The sequence below is a fragment of the Chelmon rostratus genome, chromosome 3 (genome assembly GCF_017976325.1).
Source record: "Chelmon rostratus isolate fCheRos1 chromosome 3, fCheRos1.pri, whole genome shotgun sequence".
NCBI lineage: Eukaryota > Metazoa > Chordata > Actinopteri > Chaetodontiformes > Chaetodontidae > Chelmon > Chelmon rostratus.
In genome coordinates, this window is record NC_055660.1 from 18,694,562 (window position 1) to 18,717,301 (window position 22,740).

General features: G+C 42.7%; 4 protein-coding genes across 4 annotated transcripts in view; 2 read left to right on the plus strand and 2 right to left on the minus strand.

Annotated features, from left to right (window-relative positions):
* Positions 1–5,428, plus strand: part of ube2o (ubiquitin-conjugating enzyme E2O) — a 37,787-nt gene extending 32,359 nt beyond the window's left edge. Inside the window, exons 22-23 of the mRNA XM_041933826.1 lie at positions 1,509–2,346; positions 2,704–5,428. Of these exons, the coding sequence (XP_041789760.1) occupies positions 1,509–2,346; positions 2,704–2,731 (866 nt within the window). The 3' untranslated portion in view covers positions 2,732–5,428. The remainder of the gene's footprint in view (positions 1–1,508; positions 2,347–2,703) is intronic.
* The window catches only part of LOC121604362 (histone H3-like), a 610,603-nt gene that overhangs the window by 393,307 nt on the left and 194,556 nt on the right, over positions 1–22,740 (plus strand). The gene's annotated exons all lie outside the window — the stretch shown is intronic.
* The window catches only part of zgc:163040 (uncharacterized protein LOC100038789 homolog), a 408,070-nt gene that overhangs the window by 160,926 nt on the left and 224,404 nt on the right, over positions 1–22,740 (minus strand). The gene's annotated exons all lie outside the window — the stretch shown is intronic.
* The window catches only part of LOC121604345 (sphingosine kinase 1-like), a 31,916-nt gene continuing 20,908 nt past the window's right edge, over positions 11,733–22,740 (minus strand). The window contains exons 3-5 of the mRNA XM_041933840.1: positions 19,569–19,663; positions 18,482–18,597; positions 11,733–13,309 (exon numbers count right to left, since the gene is read on the minus strand). Of these exons, the coding sequence (XP_041789774.1) occupies positions 12,421–13,309; positions 18,482–18,597; positions 19,569–19,663 (1,100 nt within the window). The 3' untranslated portion in view covers positions 11,733–12,420. The remainder of the gene's footprint in view (positions 13,310–18,481; positions 18,598–19,568; positions 19,664–22,740) is intronic.

The window sequence follows — 22,740 nt, forward strand, 5'->3', positions numbered from 1 at the left end:
CATGTAGCTCATAGCATTAGCTTGGCTTTTACAGTATTATCTGTTTTTCAATAACATGATAGCTCATAAGAATCTACAGTATAGCTGTGAATTCTGTATAGATAAACAGATTTAATTATACAACAAATTTCAAACACAGAGGTGATTTAAAGTGCTTTATATTGGCAAAGAAATCATTAGGACAACATCAGAAGCAATAAAGAAGAGTGAAATGAAAAACAGAAAATTACTTTAAATACAAAAACAGAAAAATAATAGCCCTGATATACAGTTACAGCATTTAATCAGTGAATATAACTTACATTTAGTTATATTAAGTCACCCACTTGTTCAATTATGTATCCTGTAGAGCTCGTCATCATTAGCAAATCTGAAACAAGACAAACAAAAACAATACAAGCTACAATACATAGCTTGTACCACTGACTGTACTCAAGTCGAGTCAGTAGAGTCTGGAACCAGGAGGATAAGACTTCTAACTGAGATTGTGACTATGCATGTATTGTTTTACATCATACTGTGCCCTCTTTTAATAAAACCTGCTGCGGCACACGGTGTTACATTAGTCGACACCTGCTACAACCACAGGAGACGCTGTACAAGCAGGAGAGGTCAGGAAACGATGGCTGGCATGTGGTGTTCATCTTGTTAACAAAAACTGTGACTAATTATGTTTCTCAGTGAGCTTTTCTTTGATAAAGAAACATCATTCTGACATCTGTTGCATTTGCTTTTAACGTTATAGCCCATCCACAGCCGTTTTTTCTTCTTGTTTTGCGGTACACAAGACCACCATGACAGTTGCTTCACCCGCCTCGCCGGTGACATCTGAACTCGAGGGGTCATTCGTGTAGTCTTGCCAGTAACCCGACCAAGACGAGACGAGAGTTCATGGCACTGTGGTCGTTAGATCTGACACGTTGACTGTCGTCAAAGACAAGAAAACCATGTAGTCTAATCCCAGCATTAGTCGACTAAAACTTGACTAAAAAAACAAAACAGGATGAGGTTGATTAAAAATAACAAGGAAATTTGACACAGGACTCAGACTAAATCAAAAAACAGCTAACACAATGAACACTACTGGCATGTGAGCTGTGTGTTAGGAGAGATGTAAAAATGGGTGTCATCAGCATAGTGATGATTGATGACTATAAAGGCTTTGGAGGTAAAAATACAGAGCCTTGCGCTGAAGACTTCTGAACCATAGAATCAACTTTCAGGTACCAAATGTGTATTGTAGCTTGTAGTTTATATTGACATTACATCAATATTTGCATGGTGATTATTTTGATGTTGCTCTAACAGCCAGCAGGATTCAGCTTGAGGAAGATGATAATATTAAACTGGGTCACTCCAAGTTAAAAATGATACACTTGAATTACTGATCTAGAGTTGCTCTCTTGACTTTTGTCTTTCACTTGGTGCTTTCTCAGGAACTCTGCTTTGAAACGCTTTTTATAATGAACTTAAACCTACATTTTGCACAAACGTGTATCTTTCTGCAGGCCTTATTCTCGTCAATGAGCCTTACTATAACGAGGCTGGCTTCGACAGTGACCGAGGCCTACAGGAAGGATATGAGAACAGCCGCTGCTACAATGAGATGGCCCTAATCAAGATGGTCCAGTCTATGACACAGCTCCTCCAGAATCCTGTGGAGGTCTTCAAACAGGAGATCCAGGAGCACTTTGCTTCTAACGGCTGGAGGCTCGTCCACCGCCTGGATGTGTGGCTTGAGCTGAACGACGCTGCTGAGAGGGGTCAGGCAGCACACGTGTCCTCCAGAGCTCAGCACTCAAAAGACCGACCTTCGTCTGTTGAGCCTCTGGACGAGCAGCTGCCCCTGGGATCGGGGCCCGTGGTGGTGGCCCACAGCAGCCCCAGTAGGCCTGCGGAGGAGGGGGTCACGGGAGTAGGAGTTGCCAGTATTATGGAGGAGGAGCTGGAGGATTCAGGGCTGAGCCCCTCCACTACAGCGACCTCTCAGCAGGAGCTGAACCAGACCACAGACTGCGACAGCACCCAGGGGAACACCTCTCTGGGTGGTGAAAACAGGGGTGGCTCCACAGTCCCTGGCTCTGTAGTCCGCGGCGGGACGTCAGAGTCAGGTTCAACCACGGTCAGCGGAGGAGGAGTGGGCTCCACGGGAAGCCAGCAGGTGGTGCGACCAAAGAAACGGAGAAAGAGCTACCGGAGTTTCCTCCCAGAAGGCAGCGGCTACCCGGACATCGGCTTTCCACTCTTCCCGCTCTCTAAGGGGTTTGTGAAGAGCGTTCGAGGTGTGCTGCTGCAGTACCGAGCTGCGCTGGCCGCCGCTGGCATCACTGAGCACACAGAGGACAAGTAAGTGCCTCCTCACCATTCCCTGCTCTTTTCCTCCTGCTCTTCTACCTTTTCATCTGCCTCAAGCTGTAGAGGAGGATCCATTCTTGTTGTCTGGGGGGACTACAATTTTCAATCTTGTCCTGTCCAGAGCTCCACTGTGCCCCCAGCACTGCCCACGTTTTTGTCCTTCACCTCCATTTCTTAGTCTGTACTGCTCCTGCTGCCCCAAAACTCCACATTGTTCTGGCTGTTTTTTTCCCTCTCCCTTAATCCCTGTCGATCAAACCAGGACTGCAGGAGAACAGCACCTTTGATCAGGAGAGTGAGCAGGTTCTGGTTTGGAAGCGACTTCATAATGTTTTTGTTCTCCCTCAGTGTCTCTGCCGATGAGTTTGATGAATAAACAGGGGTGGACCTCACGTGCGCAGTCACACAAACCAATGGAAAGCCTACCCGTCACACAGGAACCCTCATCTGTTCATGGACGCAGGTAAACACATGCAGCGTTTTACGGGAGGGAGCCAGAGTTCCTCTTTTGGCCTCAGCAGGACTTCAGTAAGGGTGGTTTGGATTAAAAAAATGACTAAGAGAGATGAAAAATCAGTGCCATGAACTCTCTTCCACCCTCTTCATCTGCCTAGCCCCCAGCGGCATCCACCTTACGGGTGGGAATTTGCTGGATAACCACTCTGCCGTCTCAATAAGCCTGAAAAATGTAAAGCAGACTCGAGATCGTCGCTGCATTTTTGTAAGTGTTCAAAGATGGCTGGGTTCCACTGGAAAAACTGCAAAGCCCAGCTCTACTGGCTGTTCTGTAGCACTACTATTAACGCTGTACCATCCTGCACTACAACAAACGAATGGACAATCTGGTCAGGGCGAGGTGACCTGTTATAAATACACCGACCAGGAGGATTCTTTTCAAATAGAAATCACTGGTTGTATGCTTTCTGCCAAATTCTCTCTGTCCACAAACACACAAATATTCAAGTAGAATGTACTGGATGTCAGTAAACTGCCAACCACAACAGCTTTGCCACTTTTTCCATGACACTTGCTGGTATTTTCCTTCGCCAATCACTCGCACTGAACCACGCAGCGAACATCGAGTGACAAAGTTTACATACGAATCACCTCTGGAGGTCAGACTGCTTTAGCTGTTTGGTGTGTGGAGAAGCCAGCCAGGCACGGGACGACAGTTAGGTGGCTCTATGTGAAGGCGTTTGTGCTCTAGTCAAAGCTTAACACAGCTGCCGCCTCTACAGACAAAAGTTTCATTCACTTTCTGTAGAATTTTGCAAAGTTTTTCAATCACCAAAATGAAACTTGAGCTTTGGTGTTTTGATGCATTTGTGGCTCACAGAGGCTGAACTGTAGGTTTCAGAGCAGAGCTTTACCCACAGTGCTCCACTTCTCTGTGACGGAGGTGAGCCCACTTCACTGCGAATGACACAATTTAAATAATAAATAGATTAAAAAAAAGAAACATACAGCATCCATTCCGTCATCTCATGTCAACATGTTGCCTTACTTGAATTGTTCTTAATGATCTCAGACCATTGTGTACAGAGCTGCTTGTGTCATGCTTTAGACATTAACCTATACAGGCCTAGAAACGCACTAAAAACCACTAAAACCCAGTTCCAGTGTTTTCCTCCTGCAGAGTGCAGATCTCAGATCAGTTCCCCTCTTTATCAGTTCTTAATCGTGAGTCTCTCACACTTTTCCTCTCTAAATTGCACGTGCAGAGTTTAATAACATCAGAATACAAACTACAGAAAGTGTGACGCTGAAGGTTTGTTGATATCATAATTATTTAGCTTGATTGTTATCCATTTATGTTATTCAGTGTTTTCCCCTGACTTGAGCGTCTTATCCCATGAAGGCGACTGCTGCCCCCACTGACTGATGAAATTACACAAATTACAGCACGCAAACAGAACATCAGCCGATACGTCAGTTGTCTGTGACCGTCTTTTCTTTGTCTACGTGACATATATTCTATACAGTCTGGATGAAAAGAAATCAAGTTTTTATGTAACTCATCATGAAACTCTTTGCCACAGATTGTGCTGTATTTAACTGTGAAGGAAAGTGAAACTCACCTTTGGGTCCAATCGTGCTTCCTGGGGAGATCCGAGCAGTCTTTGTTTACATCTTTTTAAATAGCTGCATCCCACCTTTAACATAATGTTCTGTTTTTCCTTAAAGATATTATGAATCACATCGTAATAATTATTATGATGATAAAACAGGCCAGACAACCCCCCCCCCCCCTTGTGCTATAGCCTGCAAAATAAACGAGAGAGCCTTGGCTGTCTGGTATTTTACTTGAACAAAGAACCTTGATGCTGAAGAGTGTTTCTGAATGAGAGAGCACGCTGTGCCATTGTGAAACTATAAGTGATGGAGAGGATAAAAACCAAGAGCCAAGAGTTGCTGTGTTTTAAAGAGACTTAACAAAGAAAGAATTTTGTTTTGCTTTGTCTTCCATTTTTTCCCCCACAACTCCCCAAACTGGCTTTTCATTTTGTCCTCCTGGATTTTACTTCACCATTGTTATTTCGCTGCCTTTAATGCTATAGAGGAGGACGTGTTGTCTCTCTCTTTTGCTTTTTTCCCTCCTTCACACGCTGCTGTTTGTAAAATGTCGCCTTCACAATTCTTGGAGGAGTGTTTGAAGTATGGGCCTTGGTTGCAGAGTTTTGGAAAAGCCTGACCAGGAGTTGAGAGGTGGCATTATTGCTCCATCTTTCTCATTTGTCAGCAGTCGCAGAAACAGAAAATGTGAAGCTATCTTGCTAGATCTCAAAGCAAAAATCTGGCAGGATATCAAGCACACAATGCTATGTACAATTTTCTGTGTATGTGTGTATATTATTCAGATTTAAACCATTATTATTATTATTATTATTATTAATTATTATTATTATTGCGAGAAGTTTGTTTTACAGCCAAAGCATGTATCATGTTGCTTTAAGCCTTTTGAATGGGCTACACACAAGACTTGACTGTACGATGTCTACATTTCCACAGTGGCCTGTTATTGATATATTAAAAAAGAAAAAAAGAACTAATAAAGTTATGATTTGTAGCCTGATTCCCTCTGTACAGATGTCATGACTATATTGAAATATATAAATACAAACAGTATATATTTAACACAAACTTGAGTTCTAACAAGTCACGTGGATGCTTGGGGCATATATGTACAAAATGCTGAGTGTTGTTGTACTTACGATTTCATTTTTCATTTTTTATTGGTTTACTTTTGTTGCGTTAAGACAACTGTATAGTGATGTATTAAACTTTGCAAGCAGTACCATAGTAACACTGGCTTTTATTTATTTGGGTCCCTCTTAGCTGTTGTATGGACCGCAGCGTTTCCTCAGAATGACATTAAATGATAATCATAAGTGTGTGTTCATCTACAGCTGAAAATAGATCCACTGTTTACTCCTGTTTGAGTAGCATTTGCCAAACACTAGTGACCCACTGTTTAAGGAAATTATTGAGTCCTTTTTAAAAACTGAACCTCTATATTTGTGACCTGTTGTTGAATATTTATATCTTCAGTAGGAACCAATGAGCTTGAGTGTCTCAGTAGATGAGTCAAAATATTGAGGGAGGAACTAACACAGTGTTGGTTTTGGATCTTATCATTGGATTAGTAGAGATACAGAATGACACCAGCCTTAAATTAAGACATGAGTGGTTGCTGTCATTGTTATCAGTGATTTAGATTGAAGATGGAGCCATAGTACGACTGGACAGTACATATAGAACAGTAACTGCGCACATTGCTAGAGCTGCAACGATTCATCAATTACTTTACAGCTACTAAATTAATCTCCAGCTGTTTTGATGATCAGTTAATCAGTTTGAGTAGTTTTTAAGAAAAAGGAAGTCAAAATTCTCTGATTCCTACTTTTTAAATGTGGATACTTATTTTCTTATTATAGACCAAACAACTTATCGATCAATCCAGAATATAATCAATAGAGAAAATAATGCTATTTTGTACATTGTTGGATGTGAAAATATTTATTGAGTAACCTTTAGTTTGTGGCTTCGCTGATGCAACATGACAGAAGTGATTCCCCCTCCCCATATTGAAAATAATACCTGTGAATTCAGTGAGGATGATCATACTTGCATCAAGTTTAGTGAGTTTAACTCAGGGCTTTGGACCAAAATGATGATGAGCTGTGGCCAGTAACTGTTTCAACCCAGAAAGGGCAAAGAAATACTTCACCAGACAGGTTGCTGTTTGTCATTATATTTATTTCTTCAATCAAAAACACTCCAGCAGAATGTTTGATTTGATAATAGAAAAATTACAGACATTTGTCTAATGGAAAAATAGATCTCTCTGTGTGAATAAAGAATCATTCAAGCTTCAATGTGCAAGAAAAAAAAAATCTTCCCCTCACCATAAACATTTAAACACACAACAACAGTTCAAAAGCAGCAGGTAATGACATGAACAGCAAATAAACAGTGAGACAAAGAGTTTGTTTCATCGGTCTGTCAGGCGACAGAAGAATGTACATTAGGTCCTTCATCGTCTCAAACTGTTCTTCTTTTTTAACTCGTTTGGATTTTCAATCAACAACAGAGAGACATTGGGTTTGAGCTGAAGGCTTTTGCTCCAGTTTCTTCTCCTGAATGATAAGAAAGGCTGAAGATCCCTCCAGTCATTGATGAAGACCATGGCACCATGGCATCGCTATTAACAGTCCCTACGAGTTTAAACGTCGGTATGGTTGAAAAAGTAGCACTGTGCCACAATTACACTCTGGGGAGAAGCCTGACAAGTATTTTCTTGACAGACGCCTTCTTCTGACTTCAGTGCCTCCGGGCATAGCAGAGTTTTTTTTTTTTTTTTTAGAAAAAACGATGGTGCTGAGACAAGAAATTAGTTGGTTTTCAAATTCAGCCAGTAGCAAATGAGAAATCTGTGGGTGCACCACTGTGTTCAAACCACCAGGAGGCAGCACAAGCAAGGCACGTCAGTTAAAAGGACCACTGCATCACTCACCAGTAATCTGACTTTGCATAGAAAAAAAAAATGTATGAGTGGTCGGTAGCTTTTTTCTTTTCTCTTTATTTACCAGTTAATTTGACATGTAAAGGCCCCTAAAATTTTCAAATGGAAAAAATCTGCAGGAAAAACCTCTTTGGTTGTTCTTGGGTAACAAGTAGACATATTAACTTTATTTGAAGGGGTCACAAGCCAAAACGTTTGGGAAACACTGCTAGACGTGCAGTATGTCCACTTTTAACAGTCATTAACTCCTCCGGTGCCTGGCCTCAGATTTTGGTGCTACAGACCACATTTTCCACTAAAACGAAAGCAAAAGTGGAATGAGCGTGTCTTCAAGTACTGTTTCCACCTCATGTGCTTGTAGCTCAGCAGCTGAATTCCCGCGGCAGAGTCCCTCATGAGTAAACACAGTTTAAACCAACTAAATGAGAAATTCAGTGACAGAAAATCAACCTTGACGTCCAATGAAGGCTTCAATACGGCATTGGCAACAAACTTACTTTGTGCAAAAACATAAACATATAAAACAATATTTTTTTAGAGAAAATACAATGTGGTCTTTGACAATTTAATTCTTTACACCATCAAATGTAGACATGGGGATTAAAATGGAAAACATGAGAATGTTGTGGCCCTCAAGGCAAACTTCAGCCTTTCTCGTTGTTTCATGTTTAAAGTGATAGGCAGCGTCAGATGTTACTCCTGCAACATTTCCATTGTGAAATGGTTTGATTATGTTGAGTGCGTGTCACTGACAGCCCCCCTCGTCCCCTCCTAATTTTACAGTTAATGTGTGTGTGTTCATCTTGAGGTGAAATGAAACATGTCCTTCTCTCGGCGTCAGGACAGTTTGCTAATGCTCCCAAATGATTTCTTGTGGTGAGGAGGAAGAATAAGGGCGCCGTGTCAGGAACACGCTGCCTCATGCAGCATTTAACAAGTCAATATTTCAGCCTGCTCCTCCTCCTCCTCCTCCTCCTCCTTCCCCACACAAACCAGCGTCAACTCCCCAAAACCCCTTGTTTAAGGCATACAAGTTCATTTCAATTTGACTTAAATAATCTGATTTTTGTGTCCAGACATGATTTTTGTAAAATGAATTAAACAAACCCCTGAAGAGATTTGCTTGATTCACAATTAAAAACGCATTTAAAAATGTGACTGTCCTGCCAGTGAGGGCCACAAGCCTCAGTCATCATTTCCTCTTCATGACTTAAAGCTCAATGTAAGGACACTAAGGTGAAGATCATTAATAAATCTCCCATCCAGACAGCCTGTGTATGTGTGTGCGTGTGACTGTGTGCGTGCGTGTTTGTGTGTGTGTGTGTGTGTGTGTGTGTGTGTGTGTGCCAGAGACACACAGGCCTGGGACTGCTCTGCAGAGCACTGCAGTACTTAAAGCAGCAAATGGATGGATGAAAGCAGAGGAGAGAGAAGAAGGAGTGGTGTGTCGGGATGGAGGATGCAGCTGTGAGGCACTGAAACAGTCCAGGTCCAGAGCTGCAGGAGCTGCGGCACACATGCACTCTGCTATCATCAGCCTGTGACTTTCAGCAAGGTATTTTATCTGTTATCTGCCTCAGCCGGTGATGCCTGAGCCTGTAGCCGATTTATTTGTTATTCCAATGAATGGGATGAATCAGCACCAAACAGTCAAATGGACCTGGTGATGATGCACAATGCAAGGGGTGTATTAAAGAAACAGTTCACCAAAATTATAAAAAGGCATTTTTTTTTCAGTTATATCGGTGATGTCCAGTCATGTTAACAGGTTTGGTTTTATTTGGGCAACATTTAACGTCAGTCTCTGAGATTTCTGCCTTGATAACCACATGATGTTTTGTTTTATGGTGCAAAGAAAACATGCACAATTAAAAAATCCAGAAGCAACATCTCTACGATGGATAATCCACAGACTTGACTGGAACTAGTTTCTACAAAACAAATAGTCCTGATGCAAACTGCTGATGGTGGCGCCTGTTGACTTTGGCACAACAAACAAAACTCCTTTTACCTCCACTGACATTATTCAAGACTCAGAATGGCGACAATGGCGGCAAAGGAACTACAAATGAATCCACCATCAGGACTGTATGAATGAGGGAAATACTGCAGTGAGTGTATTTCCCAAACAACTTGAAATGCTTTTTGTCATTTGGGTGAACTGACCCTTTAACAGTGTTGAAGCATTTTAAAGGGGCCCTGTGGAGTTCTCTCGTAAACAAACTGTGTCTGCGTCCATTCTAGAGCTCTAACATACGTGACGAGTTCCCTCCACATGAAACATCTGCAAAGCTGATTTTTTCAAATCCAGAATTGTTTACATCCACGTAAACCAGCTTGCAATCTTCTTCTTGCCTGTCTGTGCTGGCACACTGCAGCATATTGCCACCACCTGTTGATCAGTGGAATGATGCGTCCTAGAAAAGTGGGCTCGCTCATGAAAAACAGCTCAACATACTCCACGGGGAACCTTTAAGGTGGGTTTGTCCTTCAACTGAATCATCACAGAATACTACTTCTCTACTCAGAGCTTCCTCTTTATATCAGAGTCAAATCTAATTTTATATATATATATATATGAATCTGTTCTCTTGTGAAATTCGGGTAATGTGGTTGGTTTAGGAAACCAGAATGAAGTTCGCGACTCTTTAAGGCAGGCATCTCAAACCGGTTCCATAAAGGGCCGTGTGGCTGCAGGTTTTCATTCCAAACCAGGAGGAGCACATCAGGCCAACCAATCAACATCAAGGGATCACTTAGTTATCAGCTGAAGACTGAGATCAGCTGATTAATTGATTCCAGTCTGGTGTGTTCCTCCTTGGTTGGAATGAAAACTTGCAGCCACGCGGCCCTTTATGGAACCGGTTTGAGATGCCTGCTTTAAGGCAACCAGTAAAAACCCTTCTTTTTGCTTTTCTTTTTTTTAGCTTTGATATGAGAACATAACCGTCGAATGAAACATTAACAGTCATCTTTCCTTCCGTGCTGTGTGCTCTCTTGGGATTCAACGCTGCCCTTGCATCACTCAGCTGTGCGCCATGTTAGAATAGATGAGCACCATCGTCGAAGACTCCACCTACTGACCCGTCAAGTGTTCAAGCTAGAGACTTTTGGCCTCAATTAAGTGTTTGAGGCTCTCTGTCTTCAATAAACAGTTGAAAAGCCTACAGCTAGGGCAGTGACAGCACCACGATGACACCCCCCCTACCTCACATTTACTGCATCACACACACACACACACACACAGTCACCGACGGAGGAGCCATGAAGGCATAAATCTAACCCTTTGCTGTTGCGTAAGATGCTGTAATTCAGGCTGATGCGTCCGCTTCAGCACAGACAAGAAATCGTCTCCATGCGGCGACAAACCAGATGAGGTGAAGGTGGTGATGGATTCACTTTCCACAGAGGCCAAACGTGCGTCTGCACGCGTTTGTGTTTTGTCAGTAAAATGATGCTCAGTCATGGTTATGGAGACCCAAAGTGTTCAATATTAAATAAATGAGGCACGAAATTGAGAAATGATTCAATACATTTTTAGACCTCAAATCATTATTTTGATAATCCACAGACTTGACTGGAACTAGTTTCTACAAAACAAATAGTCCTGATGCAAACTGCTGATTGTGGCGCCTGTTGACTTTGGCACAACAAACAAAACTCCTTTTACCTCCACTGACATTATTCAAGACTCAGAATGGCGACAATGGCGGCAAAGGAACGAGTTTTCATTTTCTTTTCAAAAGGCTGTTTCTATTTCATAATAATTATTTTTCCATAATCCTATAACATAAAAAATAACATAATAAACTAGACAATTCCGGCGCTGCCGAAATTTTGCCAGGGGCACGAGGGGGCTGCTGGTGTTATCTATACCACTGTTTCTCAAGCCTGGTCCTGGAGTACCACTGCCCTGCATGTTTTAGATGTATCCCTGCTCCAGCACACCTGATTCAAATGAATGGCTCGTTATCAGGCCTCAGCAGAGCCCAGTAACGAGCTGAGCATCTGAATCAGGTGTGTTGGAGCACACCTTACATGGAGCAGCAGAGCAGGGCAGCTGGTGCAAGATCCCTCTTTATTTAAATTTGGTGGGGGCTAAACCTTTAAAATTGAACTTTGACGAGAGAAGAAAGGTTTGTCTACAAAAAGATGCAAAAATTATGTGTCTCCTATTCACCGTTTGGATTTTACGGCAATTTTAGAAAAAAAATTCAGGCGGACTTATGATGTCATCCACTCTAGGGGGAGAAATTCTGAGCATTTTTTTGAGAAACGTTATGGTCTTCAGATGGTCATAGCTCGAAAACCATAAGAGATATCAAAAAAAGTTTGAATGAAGTCTCTAGGAGAAAGTATGGCGAAGCAACGTACAATTGAAAAAGGCTGAAATTTGAGGAAATTTCCCATTCATTTCTTAAGGGAAATTCTTTGCAGTTTTTTGCGAATAACTTTGCGAAATATTGACGAAAGAACTATAAAAGACATAGCACACCATTCCCGATCGAGCCGCACGTTTCGATATATAGTTTGCGAGGGTTTTCTCAAAGCTGCGGGACTAGTTACACGCCGAAATTCTGGCGGAAGATTAAAAATGGGAAGAAAAAACACGCTGGATAACAATAGTGGCTCGAGCTACGCGTAAGTGTGGCTCTTGCGTTGCCTCGTGCCACTAATAAATAAATAACATTTTATAATAATAAGCTTGCTGCTAAGTTCATGGTTATACTATATATTTTGTCTGCACTTACTAATATGATAATTTATTTAAATGTCTTGCTTGCTTTGATTTAATATTGAACACTCCGGCTCTCCATACATGGCACTTGTTTGTTGTAATATGATGCCAGACTACCTGTCACATTATTTCCCACTGAAACACAGGTGCTTTATGTAGCACTAAGAGGCTAACATTGCAGGTAAGCGTGAATGAGTCTTACATCATTTGCTTCGCTCCTGTATCTGGACTGATTTCTGATCCAAAATGTGTTTCTTGGGCTTTTAACAGCAGAGATAAAAGCTGGTGGGAGGGTTGCTTCAGTTCATCCAGTGATTAATCTCGCCAGGCCTCTGTGTACCTCTGCTTGCACTGGCCCATATTCCACCACCTCTCCATCTACTGTTATTATCCCTTTGGGTGAATACGGCTCCAGCCTGAGTGCCCGCACCTTAGTGTGCACCAGATGTTGACAGTTAGTAGCCAGATGTGCACCCTTCTCCATAGCTAAGAACAGCTTCAGCAGCGCGGCGCGTGATATTCCCGCCGTAACATAGAAAAGGTGGATGACACCGTCGTCCAAGGCGGCGCTCGGTGCTGCCATCAGGTCCTCCGCCAGGTGGGACTGGTACATGGCCAGCATGAGGACAAAGTCTTCCTCCTGCACCACCACCCAGTCGCTAGGCAGCGGCTGGTCCAGAGGCAGCAGCCGGGAGTCAGGAGGGCCGCTGGTGGATTTGTTGGCGCTTCGAGAAGGCGTGCTCTCCGTCCTCCTGACTTTGAGGGAGTTGTTGGAGTGGCAGGAGTTGTGGAAGGTGTTCTCGCAGGGAGAGTCTCTGGACGGGCGGCACAGCACAGAGGCCGGACCCAGGGAGGAGGCCTGATTGTTGCAGCGCAGCGTGACGTTACTTCTCAAACCCTCCTCGGTGCTGTAGTCCTCAGTGGCGGGCAGGTAAGCCAGCTTGCCCTTGTAGACGCGGAGAGACGCCAGCCTCACCAGCGTGCCGACAGTGAAGCGGGCAGCTCCGACGTGACGGTACTTCTCGCTCTCTATGTCCACGTCCGCTACGAAGCCCCAGGCCAGCGAGAGGAAGGAGAAGAGACGAGGGCTGGAAGAGAGATGGATGGAGACCAGGTCCATGTGGGATACGAGTCCTTTACAGAGCAAGAAACCACAGCTGACCAGGAGCTCCTCACTGGACACCGGCGAGGCTCTGAGGAACAAAGGAGGACAAATGAGAATAAAAGGTACAGGCTGGACTTCCTCTAACCACACACATTGACCTCTGCTGCATTGAAAGATGTGCTCATATGAATCACATGTGAAACTGCCTTCATATCATTCAAAACATGCTTCATCAAGAAAGCAATTCTTTTAAATTGTCAATGTCCTGTCAAGGTGCGTCTAGAGACTCCTTTGTTAATAAAGAAAAAAGGAAAAAAAAGGTGTGGGACTGGATGAGTTCATGAAAAAATAATCAGCACAGAGCCAATCAGACAACAGCTGCCAATTAATTAATGCATAAAAGGCAACTAACACTAACTAGTGCTGATTAAAGAGTGACAAGTATTAAAAGCTGGCACTGCACACAGGTCAGAGTTGTTTATTTATTCTTCGATCATGTATAAACAGCTCTCGATCAATAAGAGAAAACTTTTATAAGCTACATACAATGTAGAAAAAGTTCAGGCATTGATACCGAACCTTCCTGTCAGAAATTCTAAATCACATCCTGCCCTGTTGTTAGAAAGATCATTACATAAATGGACAGATAGATACATGCAGATAGACACATACATGCATAGATGGATAAATGGATAGACGGCAACAGCTGCTGAATGTGAAGCAACAGCCACCACAGAACTACTTCCACTTCAGGCTGCATTTAGTCAGCATTTCTGACCAAATGCAAATGAATGTGTGACAGGTTGCGTTTACAGCTTCCATTCTTTGGCCGTAGGACAGCGTGTCTTTAAGGCAGCAGAAGCTCTAATTAAATGGTCAAAGGTCGTGCCATGATCATTTGTGGGCATGGATGCACCGGATCCCAAAGTGGACACCAGCGGAGGGGTTTCAACCAGGCTTATTTTTAGTATCGATTAATCCTTCAGTTCATGAAAATAGTGAATAATGTGCATCATAGCTTCCCCTAACCACAGGTCACATCTTTAAATAACCCCCTTTAACCAGCCAACAGCCCGAAACAAAGACGTGTGATTTACACTGATATAAAACAGGGAAAAGCAGGAAATACTAACAGCGTGTAGCATTATTTCAGCCAGTCCTCCAGAAGGAGACGCAGTTAAGAATGTAGCTTCAGAAACAAGATGCAGACGGAAGAATAAAAACAGGAAGGTGCACTTAATATTTTTGGGTTAGGAAGTGGGTCGAGGCTCCTGTGTGTTTTGGGGAGTGAGCTATAAGAGGAGTGTTACAAAATACCGGGGTAACTGTGACCTTATTGTACGATCACAAATACACAGAGGAGAGAAAGAATAGGTTGGTGAGGAGGTTGGAGGCGAAGGGAGTGAGGTGAGGGTGGGGCAGTAGGGAGAGTCAGGGGGTGGAGGTTCAGTAAAGCAGGAGGCTCAGGGACAAGCCTTGGAGGTGGGACCAAATCAGCTTATGGGTCTTCAGACATGACAGGCCAGGCAGACAACAAAGACAACCCCATCTGGGAGGACGGAGACAAGGGGTGGAAGGTCATGATAACACACACACACACACACACACACAGATTTCCCTGCTGTTACCACCCACAGCCAATTAAAGTGACGACTGGATGTCTCAGTGGAGTTCACTGGCAGTGGCCCTGCAGATATCTCCATATTCATCATCCTGAATTTATTCATCACCAGTCTGGTTGTCCAAACGGTCTCATCTACATTTCCACGGCTCTGATGCTTTCTAATCATCGTCTGTTAAAAGGTTAAGAAACGATACGATTTCCAACTCGCCTTCATATACTCATATACTGTACTTCAGTACAACATTGAGGTACAGTATGCTCACTCTACTTCAGCGTTTCCATTTTATGCTACTTTATATTTATTATATTATTTCTACTCCACTACATGTCAGATGTGTATTTGACAGCTGTGGTTACTTTTCAGATCGAGAGGCTGGACTGTAACCACAGCAGTGCTTTAAGCTAAATGCTAACATCAGCACGCTAACCCTAGCATGCATGCAGAGTTTAACAGATAAAGTTCACCATCTTAGTCTGGCGTCAAATAGGAATGTTGTTGCAGGTATTTGACCATAAAAAAATAAATACTGGACAGTGATTTCTGACCTGATTGTGGTGCTAGATGAAAGGTCAAGGGGTCACCACAGTCAGCATCTGGTAAGACAACCTCATGGTCGCAGAGGGAAAGTCAGGGGATCAATGCTTTACACTTAAAACGCACCACAAACTACATCCTCCAGATTGATCAAACAGTCGAATCAGCACCTCTCTAAAACACTTTCAACCAAAGCTGAACATTATAACCTTCATGATGGCAGCATTCATCGCAGGACTTTAGTAGTAGACTGCATTAGTTTTGGCGAGGTGCACCTACTAACATGGCAACTGAGTTTAAATGAGCTCCTTGTATTTCCAGATCCCATCCATGTGCTTCAAGCTGCTTCTGCAGTATCTGCAAACCACCAGGGGAGGGAGACTCTCACTCATGTCAAAGTGTCACACCTGTCACTTCAGACACCGGCAGCGTTCAGCCTCGCAGATGATGTCACAGCTCGTGCTCATTATGTTTGTGTACAGAAACACATTAAATCCTCACTCAGCGAACCTGTTCACTGCATTGCATAATACCAGATACATTCTAGCTGCCACTCGTTTGATCCACGTAGCCTCAGTGAACCCTACATTCAGCTGGGAATAATACCAAATACACTCTGGCCAGGGCCACTGCAGGACAGCCTGCAGCAACCAGAGAGAGAGAGAGAGATCATTTCTGGATGCCCCGGGAGTGTGAGAGGAGAGAAAACAATACAGAGTCTGGTCCCTTCCTCTCATTGTTGCTGCCGCTCTGGCTGGAAGACCATTGTTCGATGAGAAGCTGATTGGCAGATGCAGTCGAAGTGATGAATGAATGCGGCTCTTTGCTGAAGACAGAACCATCAGTGTGAGGTGCTTTTGTTTAATATCACTTTATTGCGGCTAATTTATCTACCATTCAGTCAAGTATCCCGCTGAGAAAAACAAAACTGCTGCACGAAGGCTCGAATAAAGGTTTCAAGACACCGAGAAAAAAACAGCAACATGCACACTGAGATACAAACCGACAGATTAGAAAATAAAGCAGTGAAAGGGCAAGATAAGCTTAATGTGACCTACAAACAGTAGGAGCAGCTTAAAAAAGAAGTGCCTCAGAGCCCTCGTGAGATTTTTCAATTTAGAAAGGGCAGAGCATTTGAAACACAAGCAACAGAGCACGGGCACGTTCATACGGCAAAGGGTCAAAGAAGCTGTCTTCAGGAAACTACCTCCACCTGAGCACAGGAGCAGAGGAGGCCTATCTGCCGGGACAACTCACTTACATGTTATCGGCTTGGCGCAGAGACGCTCAACATGTTCTCTAAGTAAACCTTGATCTGAAAAGTAACCTGTAAATACATGTGTCAAATACACAGCAGAGGGTGAAACATATCCACTATACAATGCCCTGAAAAAATCCCACAGTGGAAGAAAAAGAAAAAGCAGTGTCGATGGCAGGTTCAAAGTTCCGCTCTGTCAGTGATGACGCAAAAAGATGATTCATGAGTGTTCAAATGTCAGCTTACTGCTCACCATATAGAGATTATTATATAAGGAGTAGTGAGTGAGAGATTCATCAGACAGCGTAGGTTTCTTTGTTACTGCATTACTGTTTATTGGTTCTTTCCTCCTTTCTTTCTGTCCTTGGACCTCACCTCTCTATTCTTTGTTCTGGTCAAATGAACTCCAAACAATCACTCAAATGAGCAAATCATAAATAATTAAAAGATGTGATGAGTGCATTTTACACTGACAAGCACCAGCAGGCAGGCCCATGTGTGTCTGAGGTTCAGTTATACAAAGGATACTTATATATCTAGATATCTAGACTAAAAAAACTTTTAAAAAAGAACTCTATTTTTTTAATAATTACATCTTCACCCAGTAATTGTGTGTGCATTTATTTGCATTCAGCTGAGATACTGTGCAACATCAGTACTAGAGACTCCATTCTAAGACTCAAGGGGATTGTGGCCACGACACACAGCATGCCCGTGTCTGTGAAGCTTCAACTGTTCATTCTGCACACAAAGAAAAACTAGATTTACTGCCCTGCAGGTGTTTGCTTCTGCTAACCAGTGAAGTTGCAGTTTACATGCATGTTTGTCCAGACTCACATATGTTGTGAAGACTCTGAGGGAATTTAACAAAAGGTATTACGTGTCTTGTTTGGTGAAATGGAAGCTTTACTTTATTGACATGTATGATTGCAGGGAATAATTACCAGTGAGAACATGCTGTCTTCACTTAGAGACCATTTTCCCAGAGGACTGATAGAGAGCAACAATCACCTGAAGCTCAATATCAGCAGAACCAATGAGCTTGTGCTGACTACAATGCCTCAAATATGGATGTTGTTGCAAAGAAGCTACAAACTTTAAAACGAGGCTTCACACTAATCTTCAACCCGACAGCACAGAGGAACAACACAGTCACCACAGTTTCAAGGTGGACGCCTAAGATTAGTGTCATCAATTCAGTATCTGACCAGATGTGAAATATGGTCACAATCTTCTGTTCCTGAGTTATGGTGTTGAATAATGGTGTGTTGTGACTGTGTGGGTGAATGAGCGAGCTCATAAATATCGTGGCCCTTCGGATAGAAAGTGCTGTATCGCTCTTGATGAGCTGGTTGGCACCTCGCACGGCGTTCCTCAGACATTGTTTTCATGAGTATGGGAGAGCCTGTAGACATATGTACATATGTACAGCAGGAAAATGAACATATTGAATATATTGACAGCTGCGTTAGTTTTCTGTCTCTAGCGCAGTCCTTAAAACACAGTCGTGCTCTCTCTTATGGGGGATAAACTGATATATTTGGAGTACATCTTTGACCAATCACACTGTTTGCCTGAAACTACATATTGCATAATCTGATTTAAACCAGATTTGCAGGATGTACACACTGCGTGCATGCAAATTAAACTCACAGTGTCAAATGTGCCTGGAATGATGGGGCTCAAATCAGTGTGTCACCTAACTGGTTATGCTGGTTTCTGTGGAACGTTAAACTGTCAGTTAGTCACGATGGCGCAATACAGTCCAAAACACAAAGACAATCAGATTCACTGTCATCTATGACAACATAAGTCTTAAATATAGATTCTGCATGTGGCTCACCCAGAGTAGTGATGTATGGATGCAGCCAAGGCGTTGCCTGATCCACCAGGAAGGATACCTAGCGGGATCCGGATGGCGTTCTCCCAGTCTGGTCTCTCCAGTAGACCGTTTATCACCTGACAGACACAGGAAATACAGCTCTGATCAGGTGGAAATGCCACATTAACTAGTCAGTGCTGTCCAGCTGCAACTTTTAATCAAACTGATTCAAATCAGAACTTTAACATTTCCAAATGTACTTATTTAGGCAAAGATCTCATAGCGCTGCTAGTGTTAAACTTTTGAAGAATATAAACAAGTTTTTCTCTTTAATTTAGCAAAATAATCCTGATTTATTGAAAAAATCATCATAAGTTTCAGGACTGAAAGCATTGAATTGCGTTAGTATCAAATATTTCTAATGACACTCAGCCCTCATGACAGGTATACACCCCGCGGCACTCGTTTTGAATTTACCTCACACTGAGTGGGTGACTACCTGTAAGGTAAATACAGCCTGTATATGTCAGACGTTTCACAAAGTAGTTGACTGATGAGAAGTCGACATTAATTTGGACTGGGAGCAGCATTCACTGTGCCATAGACAGTATTTCGAGATATCATATTAACAAAAGGCTAGTTTTTAAATATAAACCCCTGATATACCCATTATATTTACATGTAAGGCTGCACCTGAAGAGTATTTTCATCACAGATTAATGTACAAATAGTTTGTTTGATTAATCAAATGAAATGTCAATTGTGTCACAACAGATGACTTCAAACTGCTAGTTATATCTAACAAACAGTCCAAAACCCAAACACGCTCAGATTACACTGATTTAAAACCAGAGAATGGCTGGAGTTTAAAGCGATTTCTAAATTACTAAAACAGTTGATTATTTTTCTGTCTGATTAATAGCTGATTAATCAATGGATTGTTTCATGTCTGCATTAATATGCATTTCTTTCTTAGGGTTTTCACTGATGTAATATATTTCACACTCACTCACAGACAAATGCAGCGAGACGTTCTGGTTTACAGCGATGACACAAGTGTGTAATGTTGACTTTTGGTGTCTGACTCCAATGTGAAGCCAAACTTTACCTCAAACAGAAGTCCATCTCCAGACATGATGACTAAAGCGTCCCACTGCAACAGGTTGGCCTCCCTCACCAGCTCTCGGGCGTGGTTCTGCCGCTCTGCAGACAACACACACACATAAATGTAACACGTGTGTTCATGCAGGTGTGTCTCTCCTGTACAAGTAATCTAGACTGTAACACACTGAGGAGAAACGTGTCCTGTCAGCTTCCACAGAGAGGTCAGAGGTCAGCTCTAATGGAGGCGTGAGAGACATTTGGTGTCTTCCTCGAGCACTTCCACAAGACGCTAATACACGCTATTCAACTAATGACAAAAAAAGACGATTGAGATCTCAGGTAATAGAAGAGCTCTGGTCCTCCTTCTAATCCTCTTTCCTTGTCGCCCTTCAGCTGCCAAATTAAAGTATCGCTGTGGGAGAGGAAGCTGATATATGGTCTTAAATTAAGTGTCAACCACGCTGCCAATTAGATCAGGACAACTAAATTACCCCGCAGCACTCCGTCAAATTAATCCGGAGCTGAATAATCTGATGAAGTGGAGCTTTGGTGACAGGGCCAGCTTCCTCTTAAAGTGAACGACACAAGAGTAACTCCTTGAGTCACTGGAGATTGTCAATATCACCATCAGTGTGCAAAGGACCAAGAAATGGACTAATAAATAAAAATAAATAAGATTATAAAAAACTATTTCCTTAACATTAATATCTGAGTCTCATGGCTTTAAAACCAAAATAACGTTAAGAGTAACACTTCATTTTGGGGGTCTGTAATTTCCTTGAAGTTTCCTAAAAAAAAACCTAAATTTGGTAATACTAATTATATAGAAAATAGAGTCTTAAATTAGTACATTTCCAATTAATTTGTAAAAACCTGGAATTTGATTGGACGATGTTCAGTCAAGTGAACCTTTTTTGGTTTTCCTTCCAAATTAAATTTTCCGATGTGTACTTTATCTGGATATTGTGACTGGGTGGGTTTTAACTGCCGTTACTCTTGATTTTCTTGCGTCCAAGACAAATTAGCATCTGAACACAACAGTTTCACGGCTGTTTTCTCTACAGTCTGTTTTTTTTTTTACTATCCTGGTACAGTCTGTTTTTGCAATAAGTGTGGAGGGATGCATCTCTCTTTCTGTATGCAGTCTCCCTGTCCTCTGTGTGAAGGTGAGAGGGCAGAAGGAGCGCTGTGAGAGGAGAAGCAAAGTCAGTCAAGTGCAGCCGACTGTCACGACTTTGGTCACAACTGTCACCTGCTGAGGCTCAGCAACACTGGCAGCTTTTTCATTCTGTCTCTTTACACTTTCATACGTTCTTCTTCAGTCGCTTTCACTTTTACAAACAGCCGTCATTTCTAATCTACGATGAAATATTGAAATATTATTATTATTCAACACTATTTTGATTCTATTTTCGACACAAGGCACATACCCGTCTTGCACATCTAGAGCTGCTACAACACTCTGTATGAGAATGAGAAAAAGGGGCCTTAAGTAATTGATTATTGACTGTAACTTCCTGTAATAATCATAGTTTATCTCACCAAAGGCTGCTCAGTAAATGCTCCGCTGGCTGCTTCTGACTGGACTGACCTAAGATCATCAGGTTTTCAGACATGTAATTTATTCAAGATTTAGCAACAAAAATGAACCTGTGGTAGCAGGATCCTGCCAACAAAGGCAACAAATCAGAGGTAGAGCCTGTGTCTCTTGTCTGTCTCCCCCCGTCTCAAGTGAGTGACATCACTCCGGGGCGGGGCCGACAGGTCGGGCCAGCTTCTCCTCTGATTGAGCGCAGGTGTGCTCAATCATACAATCAGGACCACGTGGCCACACAGTATAAAAACCCTGGACACGTACGCACTATTTTTTTTTGAATTGCCTGCCTACCAATGTGGTAAAGACATACACCTCTGATGTGCTCAGCCTCTCTCTCTCTCTGTCTGTCTAGAAGCGTCTTGTGTTACCTGACCTGTTCATGTTTTTGTGCTCAGGTGATTCCAGTCATCTACTCTCGTTTGTGCCCTGCCTTTCTGCTCTCCCTGTCAGGCTGCTTGGACTCCTCGCTCCTCCTTTGGACCTCATCTAGGATCAGTTCTGTCTGCTAACCCCAAAGACTCGATCAGGAGCTTTAGGACTATGCACCATTGAACTCAGTATTCTTGGAAACTATCTCTGTTGGTTTGTTTGCTGAACATTAATGAAAATCTTACTTTATTCAAGTTATGTCTCCTGCCCCCCCTGTCAGAACCTGGCGGTTGAGTCTGTTGAGGTTAAAACCCTAATAAAGATTGTATTTTTAAATGTATACAAATCATTTTGAAAGATTGTTTAAATGCCCACAATTCACCTTTTTTTTCAACCAGACTTTCCACAGATGTGAAACTAAGTTGTCCTTTTTGGTGTCTCTTCAGGGTAACTACCTTGTTGTTCCCTTTAATGGTGCCATTGTGCTGTCTTAGCTAAACAGAATAGCACAGTTATCCCATCCATCTACACACACACACACACACACACACACACACACAGTCCTCTGGAGAGGGATTTGATTTCTTGGCCCCTCTTCTTCTGTTCCATTCCCTAAACTCTGCAGGATAAAGGAATCAATTCCTCCTTATCAGTCCAGTCACATCACATTTCCTTATCTATGCAGGGGCTGTACACTAAAAAGGATTGAAGGGCCCCAATCAGCAACAAAGCTGTGGAGCAGCGACACTGCAGTGTGGTGGGAGGAGAGCTGTAAGCAGGTTTAGTATGCAACTCCCCTCGTCAGTTAGATTGATGACGGCAAAACGAAGCAATGAGGGAAAACAAATATCAGGGATGGAGGGATGGAGATAAGTTACACAGTGTTTGTAATGACGCTGCAGAGGGGAAAAAAAGAGCAGAGCAGAAAAGGAGAGGAGTGCGGTAGATTTGTCCAGCTGAGTTTTTCCCTGTGGGTAGAGGCAGTGGATTGTGACTAAGTCATTACAGTCATGCAGATCTCTGCTTCATTACTGGCCTCCGGTCACAGCCTGGACAGAGACTGTGGTGCACGTTTTCAAAGTGTCCTCAGAAGGATACAAACATGAGTAACCCCCCCAAGCTCCTGTGAGGATAAGTAATACTGCAGATCAGTGCTTGGATTCTGGCATTTCTTCCAACGTGCACACATATATTAATATTTGCTAGCAGC